This window comes from Podarcis bocagei (assembly GCF_964188305.1).
Source record: "Podarcis bocagei genome assembly, chromosome: 13".
Lineage (NCBI taxonomy): Eukaryota > Metazoa > Chordata > Lepidosauria > Squamata > Lacertidae > Podarcis > Podarcis bocagei.
In genome coordinates this window covers 26,854,028-26,870,568 of record NC_138138.1, presented here as the reverse complement: position 1 = coordinate 26,870,568, position 16,541 = coordinate 26,854,028, and the positions used below count along the sequence as shown (strand labels likewise).

General features: G+C 45.8%; 1 protein-coding gene across 1 annotated transcript in view; it reads left to right on the top strand.

Moving 5' to 3' along the window:
- Positions 1–16,340, top strand: part of IGFBP4 (insulin like growth factor binding protein 4) — a 40,090-nt gene extending 23,750 nt beyond the window's left edge. The window contains exons 2-4 of the mRNA XM_081166863.1: positions 10,618–10,784; positions 12,880–13,014; positions 14,148–16,340. Coding sequence (XP_081022989.1) covers positions 10,618–10,784; positions 12,880–13,014; positions 14,148–14,282 — 437 coding nt within the window. The 3' untranslated portion in view covers positions 14,283–16,340. The remainder of the gene's footprint in view (positions 1–10,617; positions 10,785–12,879; positions 13,015–14,147) is intronic.
- Positions 16,341–16,541: the final 201 nt, after the last annotated feature.

Sequence of the window (16,541 nt, the reverse complement as noted above, 5' to 3'; positions counted from 1 at the left end):
TCCGGTGCTCACAACTCTAAGCTGTGAGTCCACAGCACTTTAACCTGTTCCTGTGCAGAAGGTGGTCTCTGGAAGTGCTACCTAGCTCGCCTAGCCCAGTCGGGGCTGAAGTGTATGAGTCCAGTTAGTGGCACTGGCTCAAGGGCGATGCTGACAGCACCAGCCCACTGTGCTCTTCAAACGGTGCCAAGACCCACTCAGCGGGTGCCTCGCCTCATTCCCCCCACCATGACCCCAGCTCCCTAAAAGCTGCCTTTTAAAAACATTGCAGGGTGTCTGGAGAGACGGGGGGGGGGTAGCCATAGCCCTGGGTCAGCGGGCAGGAAGAAATCAGGCAGGGAGGGAAGGACACCACCGCAAACACATATGGACACCACCGCGAGCACATATGGACTCACCCGCCAACAGCGGGATGTAGGGGGGGCACCAAGCCAACAATAATGTTTATGAAAGCCTGTCGCCTGTGTTGTTAACTCTTCAGCTTCTGCTGGGAATCTTAACTCTTTGGCTGCTTTTTCATCCTTAGTTGAAATAGTGCAGATGATGATGCTTTAATTTAAGATAGATGGTTTTGTGTAAACAGAGACACAGACTATTGTGCTAAAATGGCCAAGGATAGAGCTCAGAGGGTTCAAGGTGGCCAGGCTTCTCAATCTGGCCCTTGGGACCCTCACCAGCCACTGTGCCTTTCCCTAGGCTATCACCCCTCACCGGTCCTGCTTCCAGGGACGCGGACTTATAAAAAATATTGGGGGGGGGGGCCCGGGAAAGCTCATGAATAATAAATAAGCTCATGAATATGCAAATAAAGTGGCTCCGGCCCTAAATAGGGCAAGCCACGCCCCCAGCCAGCCGATTGGCTGGCTGGGAGGTGTGGCCAGTCGGGATTCCCCTGTTCTCGCGGGATTTCCGGCAGTGCCTTGGCAGTGGCGGTGGTGCTGCGAAGCAGCGAGGCAGGAGCCCCCGCCCCCGGGGATTCCCTAATCTTGCGGGGGACGGCCGGGGCTCTCCGATTAGGGCGCGCGGCTGGCTGGCTGGCTGGCGAGGGAGCAGGTGGGGAGGAGGCGGGGACGGCGGCGGCGCTCTGCTGGAAGGGCGCCCGAGATTATTGGGGGGGCTGAGCCCCCCCCAAAAAATTTTTTGAGGGGGCTCGAGCCCCCTCAGGCCCCATGGAGTCGGCGCCTATGCCTGCTTCCCACCCTCCTGGAGTGTTTTTGCTGGCCTGAAATGTGTCCTTGAATTCAGATAATGCTTCTTGCTTGCCCGGTTGGATGACAAAGAGAGAGGTTCGAGTGCCTGCAGAAAGCAGCCTACTATACAACAGTAAAATTCACCTTCATTGCTTTGCCTTCTTTTGCATCTGGCTGCCATTGGCATGTTGCCCCAGAAAGGCTGCCTAAGAAAGGAATGCAGTCTTTGTTTTGAAAAAGGTTTCCCACCTTTGGTGTGGAGGGAAATGAAGGTTCATCCAGGTGTGGAGGTGAAGAGGCATGGTGCCAGAGCCTGGCCTCCCAAAATGTCACTCCACCACCTCTCCATAGGTTTCATCTGCACTATACATTTAAAGCAGTGTCATACCACTTTGTACAGTCATGGCGTCCTCCAAAGAATCCTGGGAACTGTAGTTATATAAGGCTGCTGAAAGTTGTTAGGAGAACCCTGAAGACTCCTCATCTTTGTAGGAGGCAAGTCAGAGGAATTAAGGCAGACAGTGATGACGAGAGATGAAGTTCTAGGCCTAAAATTTAAAACTGGCAAATCACCAGAGCTGGATGGCATCCACCTGAGCTTTCTCAAAGAACTGCAATGTGAAATTGATAGTCTTCTAACAAAATATGTAACTTGTCCCTCAGATCAGCCTCCATCCCTGAGCATTGAAAAGTAGCCAATATAACCCATTTTTTTAAAAAAGGGATCCAGGGGGGGAATCCTGGAAATTACAGGAGAGTTAGTTTAACGTTTGTCCCAGGAAAACTGGTGGAAATATAAAATACACAAGCATACAGAAGAACAAGCCTTGTTGAAGCACAGCCAGCATGGTTTCTGAAAGGGCAAGTCCTGTTTCACAAACTTATTAAAGTTCTTTGAGAATTTGAAGCACATAAGGCGAATGGGTTGTGTAGTGGTTCTAGGGGTTGCTCGTGCGTAAGCCTGTGCCAACACCTGGCTGGGTTGCCTGAGTGAACCTTTCCTGTCCGGACAGCCACTCACCCGTGGCTGTCTCAATCGCTGGCAGAATCCGTCAGTGGGCGTTTCTTAAACTTCTTCCAGCAAAGAAGCTCTTTGACGCCCAGTCTCCTCCTACTCTCCCTGCGCGGAAGCCTTCTGCGCAAGGAGGGTGTAGGCAGCAGAGGACCCTTACTCTCCCTGCTGGTCCCCGGCAAGGAGTAATGGGACCGCCTCGCCGATTCCCCCATCTGCTCCCCTTCTCCACTGGTGCTACGCTGATTCCCTTCCCCAGAAGATGGGCTGCCTCTCCCAATCCCGGGACGCTCTCTGGGATCCCTCTGGAGCTTGCTCTCTCCCTCCTTCCCTGACAGGTTGATATCGGATGTTTAGTAGTCAAGGAATAAGATGAGAAGTCCTCTTGTGGATCAGGAATTGGTTAAGTTGCAGGAAGTAAAGTATAGGAATAAATGGACAGTTCTCCAAATGAAGAGATGTAGAAAGTGGAGTCCCCCGAGGATCAGTATTGGAACCTGTGCTTTTTAACTTGTTCATAAACCATCTAGAGTTAGGAATGAGCAGCATGGTGGCCAAGTTTGCTGCTGATAATAAATTGTTCAGGGTTACCGAAACAAAGAGAAATTGTGAAGCACTCCAAAAAGACATTTCCAAACCCAGAGAATGGGTGGTAAAATAACAAATGCAATTCAATGTAATAAGTGTGAAGTTAGGCATGTAATAGCAAAATATATATTTAATTTCACATCTATGTTCAAGACCTGGAGGTCATAGTAGTTAGCTCAGTGAAGACATGGATCTGGTATGCAGCAGCTGCAGAGAAGTCAAATTCCATACTAGGGATCATTAGGAAAGGAGTTGAAAATAAAACTGCCAATATCATGCTGTTATACAAATCGATGGTGCAACTGCATTTTGAATACTATGTACAGTTTGGGTCAGCTCACCTCAAAAAGATTACTGGAGATTCAGAAAAAGGCAACCCAAATGATCAAGGGGGTGGAGCAATTCCCCGTATGAGGAAAAGCTGTCATGTTTGAGACTTTTTAGTTTAGGGAAAAGGCGAGGAAGAGGTGACATGATCAAAGTTCAGTGCTTTTTTCTGGGAGGGGTACGCAGGGGTACGCATACCCCTAAACATTTTGTGAATCTTTGTACTTTTGTCCATTTGCATAACCCTCTGTTTACGTCAACTTCGGGATGCGCGCGCGGCATACCCGGAAGTATTTTACCGGGATTCATGCATTTCACTGCACGTGCATGCATTCCACATCTATGCTTAACTATTTTTTCCCCTTCTAATTTTATCCCCATCACTACTAATTGCAAGTGTTTAATCAAAGCCTGCTAATGTACCAATATCTATCATATTTTGCACATAAACAATAACGATTTCCTGGACTACTTCCTGTTCTTTTTCCTGACTTTGGTGTACTTAAATTTCATCAGAAGACATCTGTCAATATTAAGGCAAGTTCCAGATCCAGCTCGCCTTCCCTCCAAACTTCTCTCTGTATTCTCTGTGTTTTGTTTTGTTTTGTTTTGTCATGTCAAGCAATTGCCATCCTATAATTTCCTGTGCATTTTTTCATCACTTTCCTTATTGCAGAAAGTCTGTGGTTTTTTTGTTTATTTTTGTTTAAAATAAGAAGTGGGTTTGTTGTGCAAAAGTGCAAAATCCACTTTAATTTCATAACTTGAATTTGCCTGTATCCGCTTGAATCCCACTAATAAAATAGCAACAGGAGCCTAGAATGTAATATTATTAGTTGCTGGTATGCAAGACTTTTCAAGCTGCATCTAATTCAACTTCATTATATCACCGGTAGTTGGAAAATGTGTGGGTTGTTGGAGATTTTTCACTGTTTTTGGTGAGAGCACCCACTGAAACAGACTTATTGGGAACAGATTTTACAAACACGCGGCTTTATTCTACATAGGCCAACAGAGAAATATCCCAACATCGTTCTGTTTCATTTGTTGCCATCTGAGAGCCCACTGCTTCCACATAAAGCTCTATTTTTCAGTATTTTGTTGGCAGTCAAAGTGGATTTAGCTTGTAAGGGAAGTGGTTACTTCCTCTACCCCGAACCGGTAGATGGATTACGGGATATAATAATTATGCTGGTTAACTTGCCAGGTTTGAAGAATGAGGGGACAGGGAGGAATCTGATTCCTTTTTATGAGCTGTGGGTTGCATTTCCCACTTTTCTGGCAGCCCAAGAAGGCAATATACATGCACTCCTGACAGATTCAGATTTATTTCTCCTCACTTAACGGAAACCTTATTATTAATGCCCTTCATCAGTCACTGGCTCAAAATACATTTCTTTTTCTTCCGGATGACTTACCGTATTTTAGTTATTATTTCAGTCTGAGAACGAGTGTATTGTTTGTTAAACTGTACTGCTGATATCAGGTTTTTGATGTGGGGTATTATGGCCCACTTCCATACACTCCCCCCCCCCACTTTAAAATAGGTTTGCTGCTTCCCTACTTTCCTTCCTGCTTGTCTTGCACCCAGTCACAAGCATTTAAATGCAACTAGCACCAACAGAAAACCAAAGATGGGCTCTGCGTGAACAGACAGTGTTTACATGTAATCTTAGCCAGAGGCATTATCAATACACGCTTCCTTGCTGTAAAGTCAGAGCACCTTAGGAAACCCTGAGTCTTTCCAGAGAGACACAGCTTGGGCTTTATCACCTAAGAGACAGTTTTAGGATCCCTAACATTTGGCACTAATGGAAGTCAAGCGCTACACCAAAGAGGCTTAGATCCTGCAGAATAAACTCTGCATGTGGTTTATGTTTTCTTACTTTGTACCATTTATTTTGGCTCCCAGAGCCAGGCTTTCAAAGATTTTGGAGACTGGGGCGAAACGGAGGAAGTGGGGTGGTCTGAAGATTGTCAGTAGGTGTGCTGCTAGTAGAGAAGCCAGCATCCAGAAGCTATGTAGTTGAGTGACAATCTATTCTATGTCCACTGAAAGTCCTGCTCCCCCATACCCACTTCCTATCAGCAACTGTTTTTCTCCCTTAGTCATATGGGCTAGCTTATTTTTCAACAAAAGCTAAGATGTTCAAGGTGCTGCTGTCGCCACCACCATTATTTCCAGCGCCATCGACGTGAATAGTGCTTTGCAGAGTCCTGCTCTCTGTCCCAAATTGCCTGGGATTGTCAGGACTATCTGCTGATAATCCTAGGTACATTGCTGTTGCAAGGAAATCCTTTATTTATTTTTTAACCCACCCTGCAGGTGGTAGGTAAAACAGATTCCTAATATAGAGCTGACTCACCTACCTCCATGTTTTGCTTAGGGTTGATAACAATCAATGCTGGTCTCACTAGGGGCTGGAGGAGAGGCAGAGCTGAGAAGCCAAGCCAGCAGCAACACTTTGAGAAGTGCCCCAGTTCCTGCTGGATTTGGCGAGAGCTGGGGCAGAGTGTGCCAGGAGGCAGCAATTCCTGTTTTGCCTCAGGTGGCGAAATGAGCTGGGCTGCCCCAAGGAGAGTAAGAGAAAGCAGATACTGAGCATGCAGACATTTCAAACGTGCACTATCCTGCCAGGCTGCCAGCACTCTTTCTTTCTCCATTGTCAGTCTGATCCCAGCCAACACGGCTTCTCTCTTTGGGCCTGGGGTGGGAGTGGGTAGATCTACAGTCAGGAAGACTGAGCTGGACGTGCCGTTGAAGAGGGGCAGGAGGGCAGATAATGGCAGCACAGGTAACAGCAATGGGAGGAGCCAAAGTAAACCTGCAGCCACTGCTGCTTATTGGAGCCTAGTGGCATATATTTGAGATGGCCGACTTACAGCCCATAAGCCACTTACAATGCCCACATTACTCTGGCCCCTTTCATCCCCTCTCCAGGCCAGCTTGGGCTTGCAAGCACTTGCAAGCACCCAGCACTAGTGGAAAATGAAAGGCAACAATCTCCTTTCCAGTGTGGTGTAGTGGTTAAGAGCAGTGGACTCGTAATCTGGGGAACGGGGTTCAATTCCCCACTCCTCCACATGCATCTGCTGGGTGACCTTGGGCTAGTCACACTTCTTTGAAGTCTCTCAGCCCCACTCACCTCACAGAGTGTTTGTTGTGGGGGAGGAAAGGAAAGGAGAATGTTAGCCGCTTTGAGACTCCTTAAAGGGAGTGAAAGGCGGGATATCAAATCCAAATCCAAACTCACCTTACAGAGTGTTTGTTGTGGGGGAGGAAAGGAAAGGAGATTGTTAGCCGCTTTGAGACTCCTTAGGGTAGTGATAAAGTGGGATATCAAATCCAAACTACTATTCTTCTTCTTCTTCTTCTTCTTCTTCTTCTTCTTCTTCTTCTTCTTCTTCTTCTCCTCCTCCTCCTCCTCCTCCTCCTCCTCCTCCTCCTCCTCCTCCTCCTCACTGGCTCCTCAGGTGCTGATTTCTAGCTAATGGCACTTCCTCAACCATTTCACTCAGAACGTGAGGATCTGTGCCCCCCCCCAAAGGCTATGTGCTTCAATTGGTGTTGGTGTAATGTTACCCAAGTAGCACCTCCAGGGCCCAGAGCAAGGGTAACCAAATTTGCAATGATAATTTACCTTCAATAGTTTTGTAGAAGAGGGAATGTATGAAGTAGTGTAACTTAGCTTCTTCATTCCTATTTGCCTTAGGCTCCTCATACCCTTAATCCTGGTCTGTCTCACTCAGGTTATATTAGATATACCTGTTTAACATGAGGCAAAATAATAGCCCCTCACAACAGAAGAGAGCAGAGAAAACTAACTTTCATGAGGCTTTGGTGGCTGAGTTGGCGTGTCTCATTAAACACTCACACATGTGACCCATTTCCTCATGAAAACACACACTTCAACTTACACCTTTGCCTAGTGCCTAAAAAGTATGTATCTGTTAATTTAGCAAATACAAATGACTATCCTCCCTGGTGCAACATAAAGGCTGTGTACACACTCTCATTTACCCTGCATTCAGTGCACTCCCATTGCTGGTTTGCAAAGTTGGCCACAATCCACATCTATCCTGTAGTTTCTTGAGAAATACTGTGTATTGATGCATTTCCTCTCAAACCAGCTTTAATCTGATTTGAAAACAAAAAGCCATGCAAAGACATTCAAGCCCCATCACCACCCGCTGGTCTGGACAGACAGCAGGTGGCTTGGAAACACATTCAGCTACACTGATGTGCGCAGTCACGTGCAAATGCAATTTGAAACACGGCAGGAGGAAACAACCTCACTGCATTTTCTGCTAGTTATGCGTACGCAGTCTGGCTCCTGAACAGCAGAATTTTAAGAATTTGAAAGCTCAGCATATATTAGAAAAAAGGATGAATGTCTCATCAAATTTGCCCCCGTAGATGATGGATAGCGATTCTGAACAGGCCTTCTCTGGCTGTCTTCAGTGGGAGGCTGGGATCATACAATGCATCCCAACTAAGTGGCTTTGGAGGTTATAAGGTTGAGGGGGAACAAGGAAGGGCATAGCAGCTGCATCTTTGTGGAGGTGTACAAGCAGGAACGAGCCACAGCAAGCCTTGGGCTCATCCTCATCCTCTTTCCTCTGCCTGTGCAACAAAAGGAAGGAGCTCAGGAGCTTTTGATTTGGATAGGTTATGTCACTTGGAAGGACATCTCCAGTTTCTATTAACTATGGTTAGTTTCAAACAAGCCAACTTCAAACTGTGGTTTCTGAGGCTGACTGGTTGAATTTAACCACCGTTGATGGTAACTGCAATTCTGGGTCCCAATGACATAAAAAAAGTGGAAGAGAAAGCTCATAAGATCTTTCCCTCGGCTGTACAGCAGGAACAGAACACATTAGTATTACATTTATTAGTTGCTTGCTGCATAAGAGGCATTAAGTGACTTACAAAATTTGAAGGTAAGCTCCAGATATCTGAAAGACCACCTCCTTCCCTACAGAGCCTCTTGTGTGTTAAGAAAGGAGAGGGGGCCCACTTGGGGGGGGGGTCTGACGCCCTCAGATGCTGGGGGGAAATGTTGCTTGGGGGAGGTCATTTCTGTGGCAGCCCCAGAACTGTGGAACTCCCTCTCCACAGAGGTGCAACTGGCAGCTTCACTATTCAGTTTTTGGTGAATGTGGAAGAGTAGGGCTGCACAATATATCAAACAAAACTGGTTTGAAGTCCATATCGTGATATTGGTTTCATAATTTTTGACCTGGCAATATGTTATGATTCATGATGTGTGTGGATGTGTGTGTGTGTGCGTGCGCTATGCAAAAAGCACAATGTGGGGAAAACCGTGAAGCCAGCCAATGCCTCTATGTAGGTCCATCCTTATTTCAAACATTGTGATATATTGGTATACAGTGGTACCTCTACTTACGTCCACCTCCGGTAACGTATCCTTCAGGATACGTATGCGGCAAACCTGGAAATATTTTTCTGGGTTTCGGTGCGCATGTGCAGAAGCTGCACCTCCGGTTGTGAATTCCTCGGGATCCGACCAGAGCTCCAGAACGGATCCCATTTGGAACCATTCTATAGTGATGTTTAGCTGGTGATATATCACAACATTGAAAACCAGATATTGCCCAGCCTTATTTACTCTGGCGTTTGGCACTTGAGAGGTATAGTTGTAAGATCTACTCTATTATTGCGATGGTGATTTGTTTTAAAATGTTTTTAATGTATTGTAAATGCTTATGACCTGACTTGAGACTTTGGGTTGGTAATAAATAATAATAATAACATTAGAAAAAAAGAACCATCTATTACCATAAAAGACATGCAATAATCCAGAGAAGGGAGCCAATAAAACAGCAGCAAAAACATATACTGTATTCATATAGCAAAACCACCATTATCTATCAAATGCCTGGGAGGAGGGAGTTTTTTGTTTAACTTGGCACCAAAAATAAGTTAATGATGGCACCAGGTGGACCTAACTGGGGAGAGAATTCAACAGACAAAGACCTACAACTGCAAAGGCCCTCCCCCCTTGCCACCATCCTTCAGGCCTCCCTCAGAAGGGGCACCCAAAAGAGGGTTCAGATGAAGAGCTAAAGGTCTTGCTTCTGCATGCCATGATATACCAGGGGTTGGAAACATTTGGCCCTCCAGTTGCTGTTGCACTATAACCCCCACTGTCATGCTGGCTGGGGAAGATAGGAGATGTAGTTTAGCAACACTTGAAAGGCGAAAGGTCCCCTGTCCTGTGCCAAACCATAGTTTAGCATGACTAAACCATAGTTTAGCATGATGTGAGTTCAATGTGTTGAACTAGCATGACTAAACCATAGTTTAGCATGATGTGAGTTCACATTGAACATGATGTGAGTTCAATGTGAGTTCTCTATAGAGGAACCCCTCATAAGGAGACTACTGAATCTGACGAAGTTGGCACTCAAAACAGGTTAGGTGTAATAACTGAAAACAGGAGACTTTTTGTAAAATAGACTTCTATCCTATTTCTTCAGCCTCTCGTGAAGTTTGCCTCCTAAGGGTTTTTTTTGGAAGGGAACAGCAGAGATCTTACCTACAGGAAAAACCCTGTCCCCTTGCTCTACAGGCAAGCAAAGCCGCATCTCCAGTGTTTGTTAGCTGACGAGAAATTGATCCAAAGTTGCACATAAATGAATGGAAACTTGGATGCGGCCCATTTGGAAAAGAGGGATTAAAGGGAGAACAGCCATACTTTGGAAACTCAGATGAAGCCAACTGGGCAGGCTTTAGAAGAGAGAAAGGATGGAGGGGAGGGAGGCTGAGGCAATCCATGAAAGGCTTGTATGTGGGCCAACTTAGAGCAGGGTTGGCAAAAAAATACTTTTCGTGGCCCAGTTTGCTAGCCACACATCCTCTCTAAGACTTGATTTCTGCCAAGACACAGGCCCAGCTCCTCTTTTGATTGCCATCGCTGGAATATGTGAAGTATTAGCCTCTGAGCATGTGCAGAATGCCTCTGCCTCACCACTCCAGGAGTGCTTGCTTTTGAGCAAAACCTCAGCCGGGGATTAGCTATGGAACCTGCTTTCAGTGCTAGGAACATGCAGGGATAATTTCCTTTGCGCCCCAGACAGATTTGCAATGGTAGGTGAACAGGACAAGGTTTCTCGGTCACAGGCCTTGAACCTGAGATATATTTCTTCTTAGGAGCTGCACCAATCTGCTTGAACATATTGCCTTGTTTCAAACATGCAGGACCAGCTGGTCCACACATCCGACAATGGTCAGCATGAGCTGCGTAGTCAATGTGCCTGGCTTCCTCACAGTGAGAACTGCAGGGAAAGAGCAGAATCTTTTGGGAACTCAGGAAGCCCCCACACTGACATTCCCTGTAAAGCAACCAACGTGGCGGCTAACTGTTGGGGGGGGTGTCCTCAAAAATGTGTTGAGACTGCTCTTTGCAAGCTCCAGCCCCTAAAACAAATCCCCTCTGGCAATTATTTTCATGCCGCTGTGACTTCATTCCTATTTAGATCCCGAGGAGGTTGACCTCCCGCCCACCATCAACTTCAGCCCCTGCAGCATCCAAGACAGAAAATGCCGTCAGAAGCAGCAAGCAAGGAACCGCGAGCGGATAAACACTGTTGTCAAAATGAGGACCAGTGGGAACCTGCCCATCCGGGAGGACACCCGGCCAGTGGTGAGGTGTCCTGGTTTCTCTTCAGGGGTGGGGGAACGAAAAGCCACCATCTGAGCAGATTAGGTACCTCCACTTCTGTTGCCCGACTTTGCTGTTCCTTTAAACCTTTGGCCCTCCAGATGTTGGACTCCAAGGTTGCTTCCAAATGAGCCATTTTATGAACATTTTGTCCTGATTTTGTGAGCACTTTGGTGTGCTTTCAGATCAGGATTATGGCCAGAGTTTGGTGGGGAGGTGAAATGGCAATGGCTCTTTACTGAGCATTTTTCTGATTTGCTTGAGGGGAGGTTATATAGTGTTGCCACAAGCAAGTGTTGTCCTACATTTCCCCATCTCTTTCCTTATTGCAAAAAGTTCCTATTTGGGGGTGGGTGCAGGGTTTGTTGTGCAAGAGCTCTGAATCAACTTCAACTGTGCAACCTGAATTTGCCAGTATATGATTGAATTCCACACAGAAATGGAAGCACCCCAACTACCATTGGCTCCTGACAGCATAGCCAGTGGTCAAGGAGGTTGGGAATTGTAGTCCAAATGCATCTGAAGGGCCACATGTTCCTTATTTCACAGCAAGCTAAGTAAAGCAACATTTCTTCCTCTCAGTGGCTTTAATAAAGGCATCATCCAACTTGCTTCAACTAAGGCTGCCAAACGTTCGGGTATTCTTGGACACATCCGGGAATCGGGCAGCAAAATGGCATCCAGGTGGATTTTTGCTGAATTGGCAAAATGTCTGAGGGAAACCCGAACGTATGGCAAGTAGGGTGTGTGTGTGTGTGTGTGTGTGTGTGTGTGTGTGTGTGTGTGTGTATTTCTAAGTAATAATAATCCAAGAAAACTCCAGTGTGCTTTGAATAAAGCCATGGAATTTTCTAAATCACGTGTTAATGTTAAAAGCGAGGAGCATGGTTCTGTAGAAATGTACAAGTTGTTGTGGAGGTGGGGTGATTTACAAAATCAATCCTCCTGGCAAACTAGGAATATCCCCTCATTCACCCAAGTTTAGGATATTCCACCATTCTTCAGCAGTTTCTTTTTCTTTGAACAAAATAAGTGGCTCACGTAAATGTAAACAAGCTTTAATAATAAACTGAGAGAAAACTGTAACAAAATAACATAATGTCTGAGAGAAACTAAATACAACATCATGAGGAAAGTGTGAGGCAAGAAACAAGAAGAGGCAGTTAGTCCCTCTTAACTGACATTCTTAACGGAACACACACTGAAGGGAGGGGCCAATTCCGGAGCAGAACACACAAGCCCCTCCCACCAGATACCAAGCACTCTACTATTCAAATTAGGCCCCAGTGTTTTTCTTACAGCTGTTGCTAAAATAGGATGTGCAGGCCAAGAGGTCAACCCAGAAAATTCTAAGTTAAATCAGAATGAGTATGTCACTTGTGCATATTTGTACCACAAACAGGAAGTAGTTCTACAAGCAGGTCTATGAATCTCAAGTTTTCATCACCATATCCCATTGAACAATTCAGTAGCAGAGATCCAAGAAAGGCTGTGCAAGAGAGAACGTGGCTGATTAAAAAAATGTCATTGGGCGGCCTTAGCTTTCCAGCCTTTTGCAACACAGCACCGTGATTTGGTTTACATATGTGCAGCACAGCTTATGTGACCTACTAAGCAGAACACAGCCCACCAACCATGTTTACAGTACATGGTTACAATTCCAGGTAAGGCAGCAAAACGGGTTTATCAAGCCACTGATATGTGACCATACACGCCTGGTAGGCTGTGTTCAGCTTTGTGGATCACTGCTTCTGTAGATCCCCACCAGCCTTTCTCCAAATCAAGGCCACTCTCACAAAGCAATTGCCTTCATTTGATTCATTTACGGTAATTCACAACCCCAGTTTATGTTTAAGATAGAGCTGCAAAGATAGAGCAGGGCATTTTTGCTGCATAGCAGCTATATATTGTCCTATACTGGAAAAAAGGGGAATACAGTTCAGCCCTGGAGATATTTCCATCCTTTCCAACAAGGAGGCTGCAAGCACAGTGGTGCTTCTGCTTGGGGCTCCCACGCCTTCCCCACTTCTTGCCGTCCACATTCTGACTCCGGTGCCTCCTACTGTTTTGCCAACAGGTCCAAGGCTCATGTCAGAGTGAACTTCACAGAGCGCTGGAGAGATTAGCAGCTTCCCAAACCAGAACCCACGAGGACCTGTACATAATCCCCATTCCCAACTGTGACCACAATGGGAACTTCCACCCCAAACAGGTAATACTGGAGCATTGGCTGAAAGATGGGTGGACCTCAGTTTTGTGTTGTCTGCCCTTTGATTCACCAGCATCATTTAGTGTATAAATCATGAGCATATGCTATGCATTTACTAGTTAAGACATAACCAGGCTGTGTTAAGTGAGCCCAAGTATGCAACTCCTGCTTAAAAACATAACAAGTCTTGCAAAGCCAAAAGTATAGAAGTGCATCTTCAGCAATTGCTGAAAGCTGTTTAGTGAAGGCATCAGATGCACCTCTGTGGGGAGAGAATTCCACAACTTAGGGACTGCCACAGAGAATGCCAGACCCTATAAGGGTCCCTATTTTCCAGGGACAGTCCTGGATTTACAGAAGCCATCCCGGTTTCTGATTTGATCTTGGAATGCCCCGCTTTTCCTTAAAGGTAAAGAGACCCCTGACCATTAGGTCCAGTCGTGACCGACTCAGGGGTTGCAGCGCTCATCTCGCTTTATTGGCCGAGGGAGCTGGCATATAGCTTTCGAGTCATGTGGCCAGCATGACTAAGCCGCTTCTGGCGAACCAGAGCAGCGCACGGAAACACCGTTTACCTTCCCACCACCTATTTATCTACTTGCACTTTGACGTGCTTTCAAACTGCTAGGTTGGCAGGAGCAGGGACTGAGCAATGGGAGCTCACCCCGTCACAGGGATTCAAACCGCTGACCTTCTGATCGGCAAGTCCTAGGCTTTGTGGTTTAACCCACAGTGCCACTCACGTCCCTTGCTTTTCCTTAGGACGTTCCTATTTTCATCGGAGAAATGTTGGAGGGTATGGAGGTATGCAACCTCTGAGCCAAGGATATAAGTAACTATACAACCTTTAGAAGACATCTGAAGGCATGTTTAATGTTTTATTATGTTGGAAGCCACCCAAAGTGGCTGGGGCAACCCAGTCAGATGGGTAGATGATAAACAATAGAATTATTATTATTATTATTATTATTATTATTATTATTATTATTATTATTGAATAGGATGTCACTATTTTCATCAGAGAAATGTTGCTTGAGAATACATTCCTCCCTGTGGCTCTAGGTGGACACAGGTGGATCAGGTACTTTTAAATCCTAATAAAGAACTGTCAATTCTTTATTCCTCTGCCCTTTCAGTGTCATCCAGCGTTGGATGGGCAACGAGGGAAATGTTGGTGTGTAGATCGGAAAACCGGGGTGAAGTTGCCAGGAAGCCTGGAGCTGAAGGGAGACTTGGATTGCCACCAACCTGCAGATGGGGTGCAAGAGTGACTTGACTGAAGAGAACAGGACGCTGAGGCTTTCCTTGATGAACTGCCATAGCACTGTTTGATGAACAGATGGATCACAAATGGGGATGTTACCACAATGCTCTCTCTCTTTTTTTTGTTCCTTAGGGGGACTGATAATGGCAGTTACACCTGCCCCTATCCCCTCACAACTACATTAATCTAAGCCTGACATGATCTAGCCCATCCACATCTCTCTGGTGTTTAATTGGGTAAGAATTAGCCACCATTGTTCCTTCTTCACAGATTCTCTGGAAAATACATTCCATTTGACTTGCCAACATGGGGTGGGGGAGCAGTATAAGCTTTAACCTTAAGTACTTGGATGGGTCTTTTGAGAGTGTTTGCCCCCCAGGTAGGCCCACTTCTGCTTTTGGCTTCTGGAGCAGCGGTAGCCAACACATGGCCTTCCAGAAGTTGTTAGACATCAGCTCCCATCTCCTCAGCCAACATGGCCAATGGCTGGGGATGGTGGGAGTTGGGGCCTAACACTCAGAGGGCACCATGTTGAGTGCCCTTGCTTTGGAGAGAAAGATCTAGATCCCCATCATCAGAGTCCTCTTCACCCTCCTACCCCAGCAAACAGGGAGATGTGGCTTGGGAGAGAGGCAGCCATATTCCTCTTTCTGACATCTAGTTGGTGTCAACCCTGTACATTCATTATGATCCCTCTCTTATGGGTTTCAACTAAGAGCTAAAGTCTACATGTGACTTTATACTTCTGCATGGCGACTCTTCTTGCCCTGCCTCTCTACCAGGCTTCTGCGTGCAATTAGTGCTGTGATTATCTGCTAATATATTGGTCGCAATGTTTTTAAAATTGCTGTGAATATTACTGTTCTTCATTGTTTATTGAAACTTCTTTTTTTAAAAAAATGTTATGATTGTTGTACATCGCCTAGACTGAGCATTTCTCGGAAAAGCTATTTATAAACGGTAAAATAAGCAACACACAAATCAAAATCAATCGTGACGGGTGTGGATCGTTTCCACACCAGGAACATCCAGCACAACGATGAACTGTCCGTATACTTGGTACACTTCTTAGCAAGCTAAATTGGGCTTTGCAGTGGGGGTGGGGGATGGGAGGAGAAGTGACATAAAGAAAAGCCTCCTTTAGCAATGATAAGGTAACCAGGTTTACCTGGTCTCAATGGCTGTGAACTGGTCTACTACTATGGTTTTGCATAAAGACACCCAATGACAGTCAGGTATTTTAAACAAAAGGATCCTAATGCTTGTTAAAGAAGAGGTGGAGACAACCTGCAGCCCTCTAGCTGTTGCTAGACTACAACTCCCAACATCCTCGACCATTCGGCCATGATGGCTGGGGCTGATGGGATTTGTAGTTCAACAACATCTGGAGGGCAGCAGGCTCTCCATTCCTGTTTTGATGGCTGTGGGTATTTCCTAGACAATTCACATAGAGAGGTGGTGGTCTTAGACCAGTACCCTGAAAAGCATGTATGTGGTGGTGGGTGTGTAAGCGAAGCAATTAGATCCAAACTAGGTGTGATGTTAAATGTGCCTTTGCATTTAAAATGCAGGATTTCAAGTCTTGGTTGGTGGGCAGGGAGAAATTACGGTATTGGGATTCCAGCAGACACAGAGGGGGAGTTTAATTTTTTCATTCCCTGCTGCTGTCCTCTAAAGCTAATATTTGGAGAAAACCTCCCCATGTTAGCACCAATGGGGGATTTCCTCCCAATGTAAACTACACTTTCAGAGGAGGGGGTTTGCCACAGCAAAGATCAAAAGCATAGCTGTACATAGGTAAGCGAGAGAAGGAGAAGAGACTGCAAACTTAAAATTACTCAGGGCATGGTCATCGTGTAACAGCAAGCCATGATTTTGTGTTACATCTGAATGGCTCCAGGGAGCTCTGAGGATTTTTATGTGGAGTGAGCTGAAATCTAGGAAAGCCATTTTGGAGAACTGCTCCAGTTGCTCTCCGAAAGATATTCTACCTGCAGTTGGAGTGCCCATTTGCTTCCACTTGCATGCTTGTATATTTGTAAATAAAGGAAATGTCACAAAGATATTGCAAGTCTCCTGTTCTCCCTCTCATCCAAAAACAAAAACTAAACTCAGTACTATGAGTGGCCACTTCCAGAGAAATGGAAAGCTCCTATCATTGCCCTGAGGTGGGGAGCCTACATTCAGGAAGCCCCAAATATAAAGCTGAAGAGGAGGAATCACTTATCTGGTCAGGGAAAAGGAGTCTTTCTTTCTCTCTCTGTGA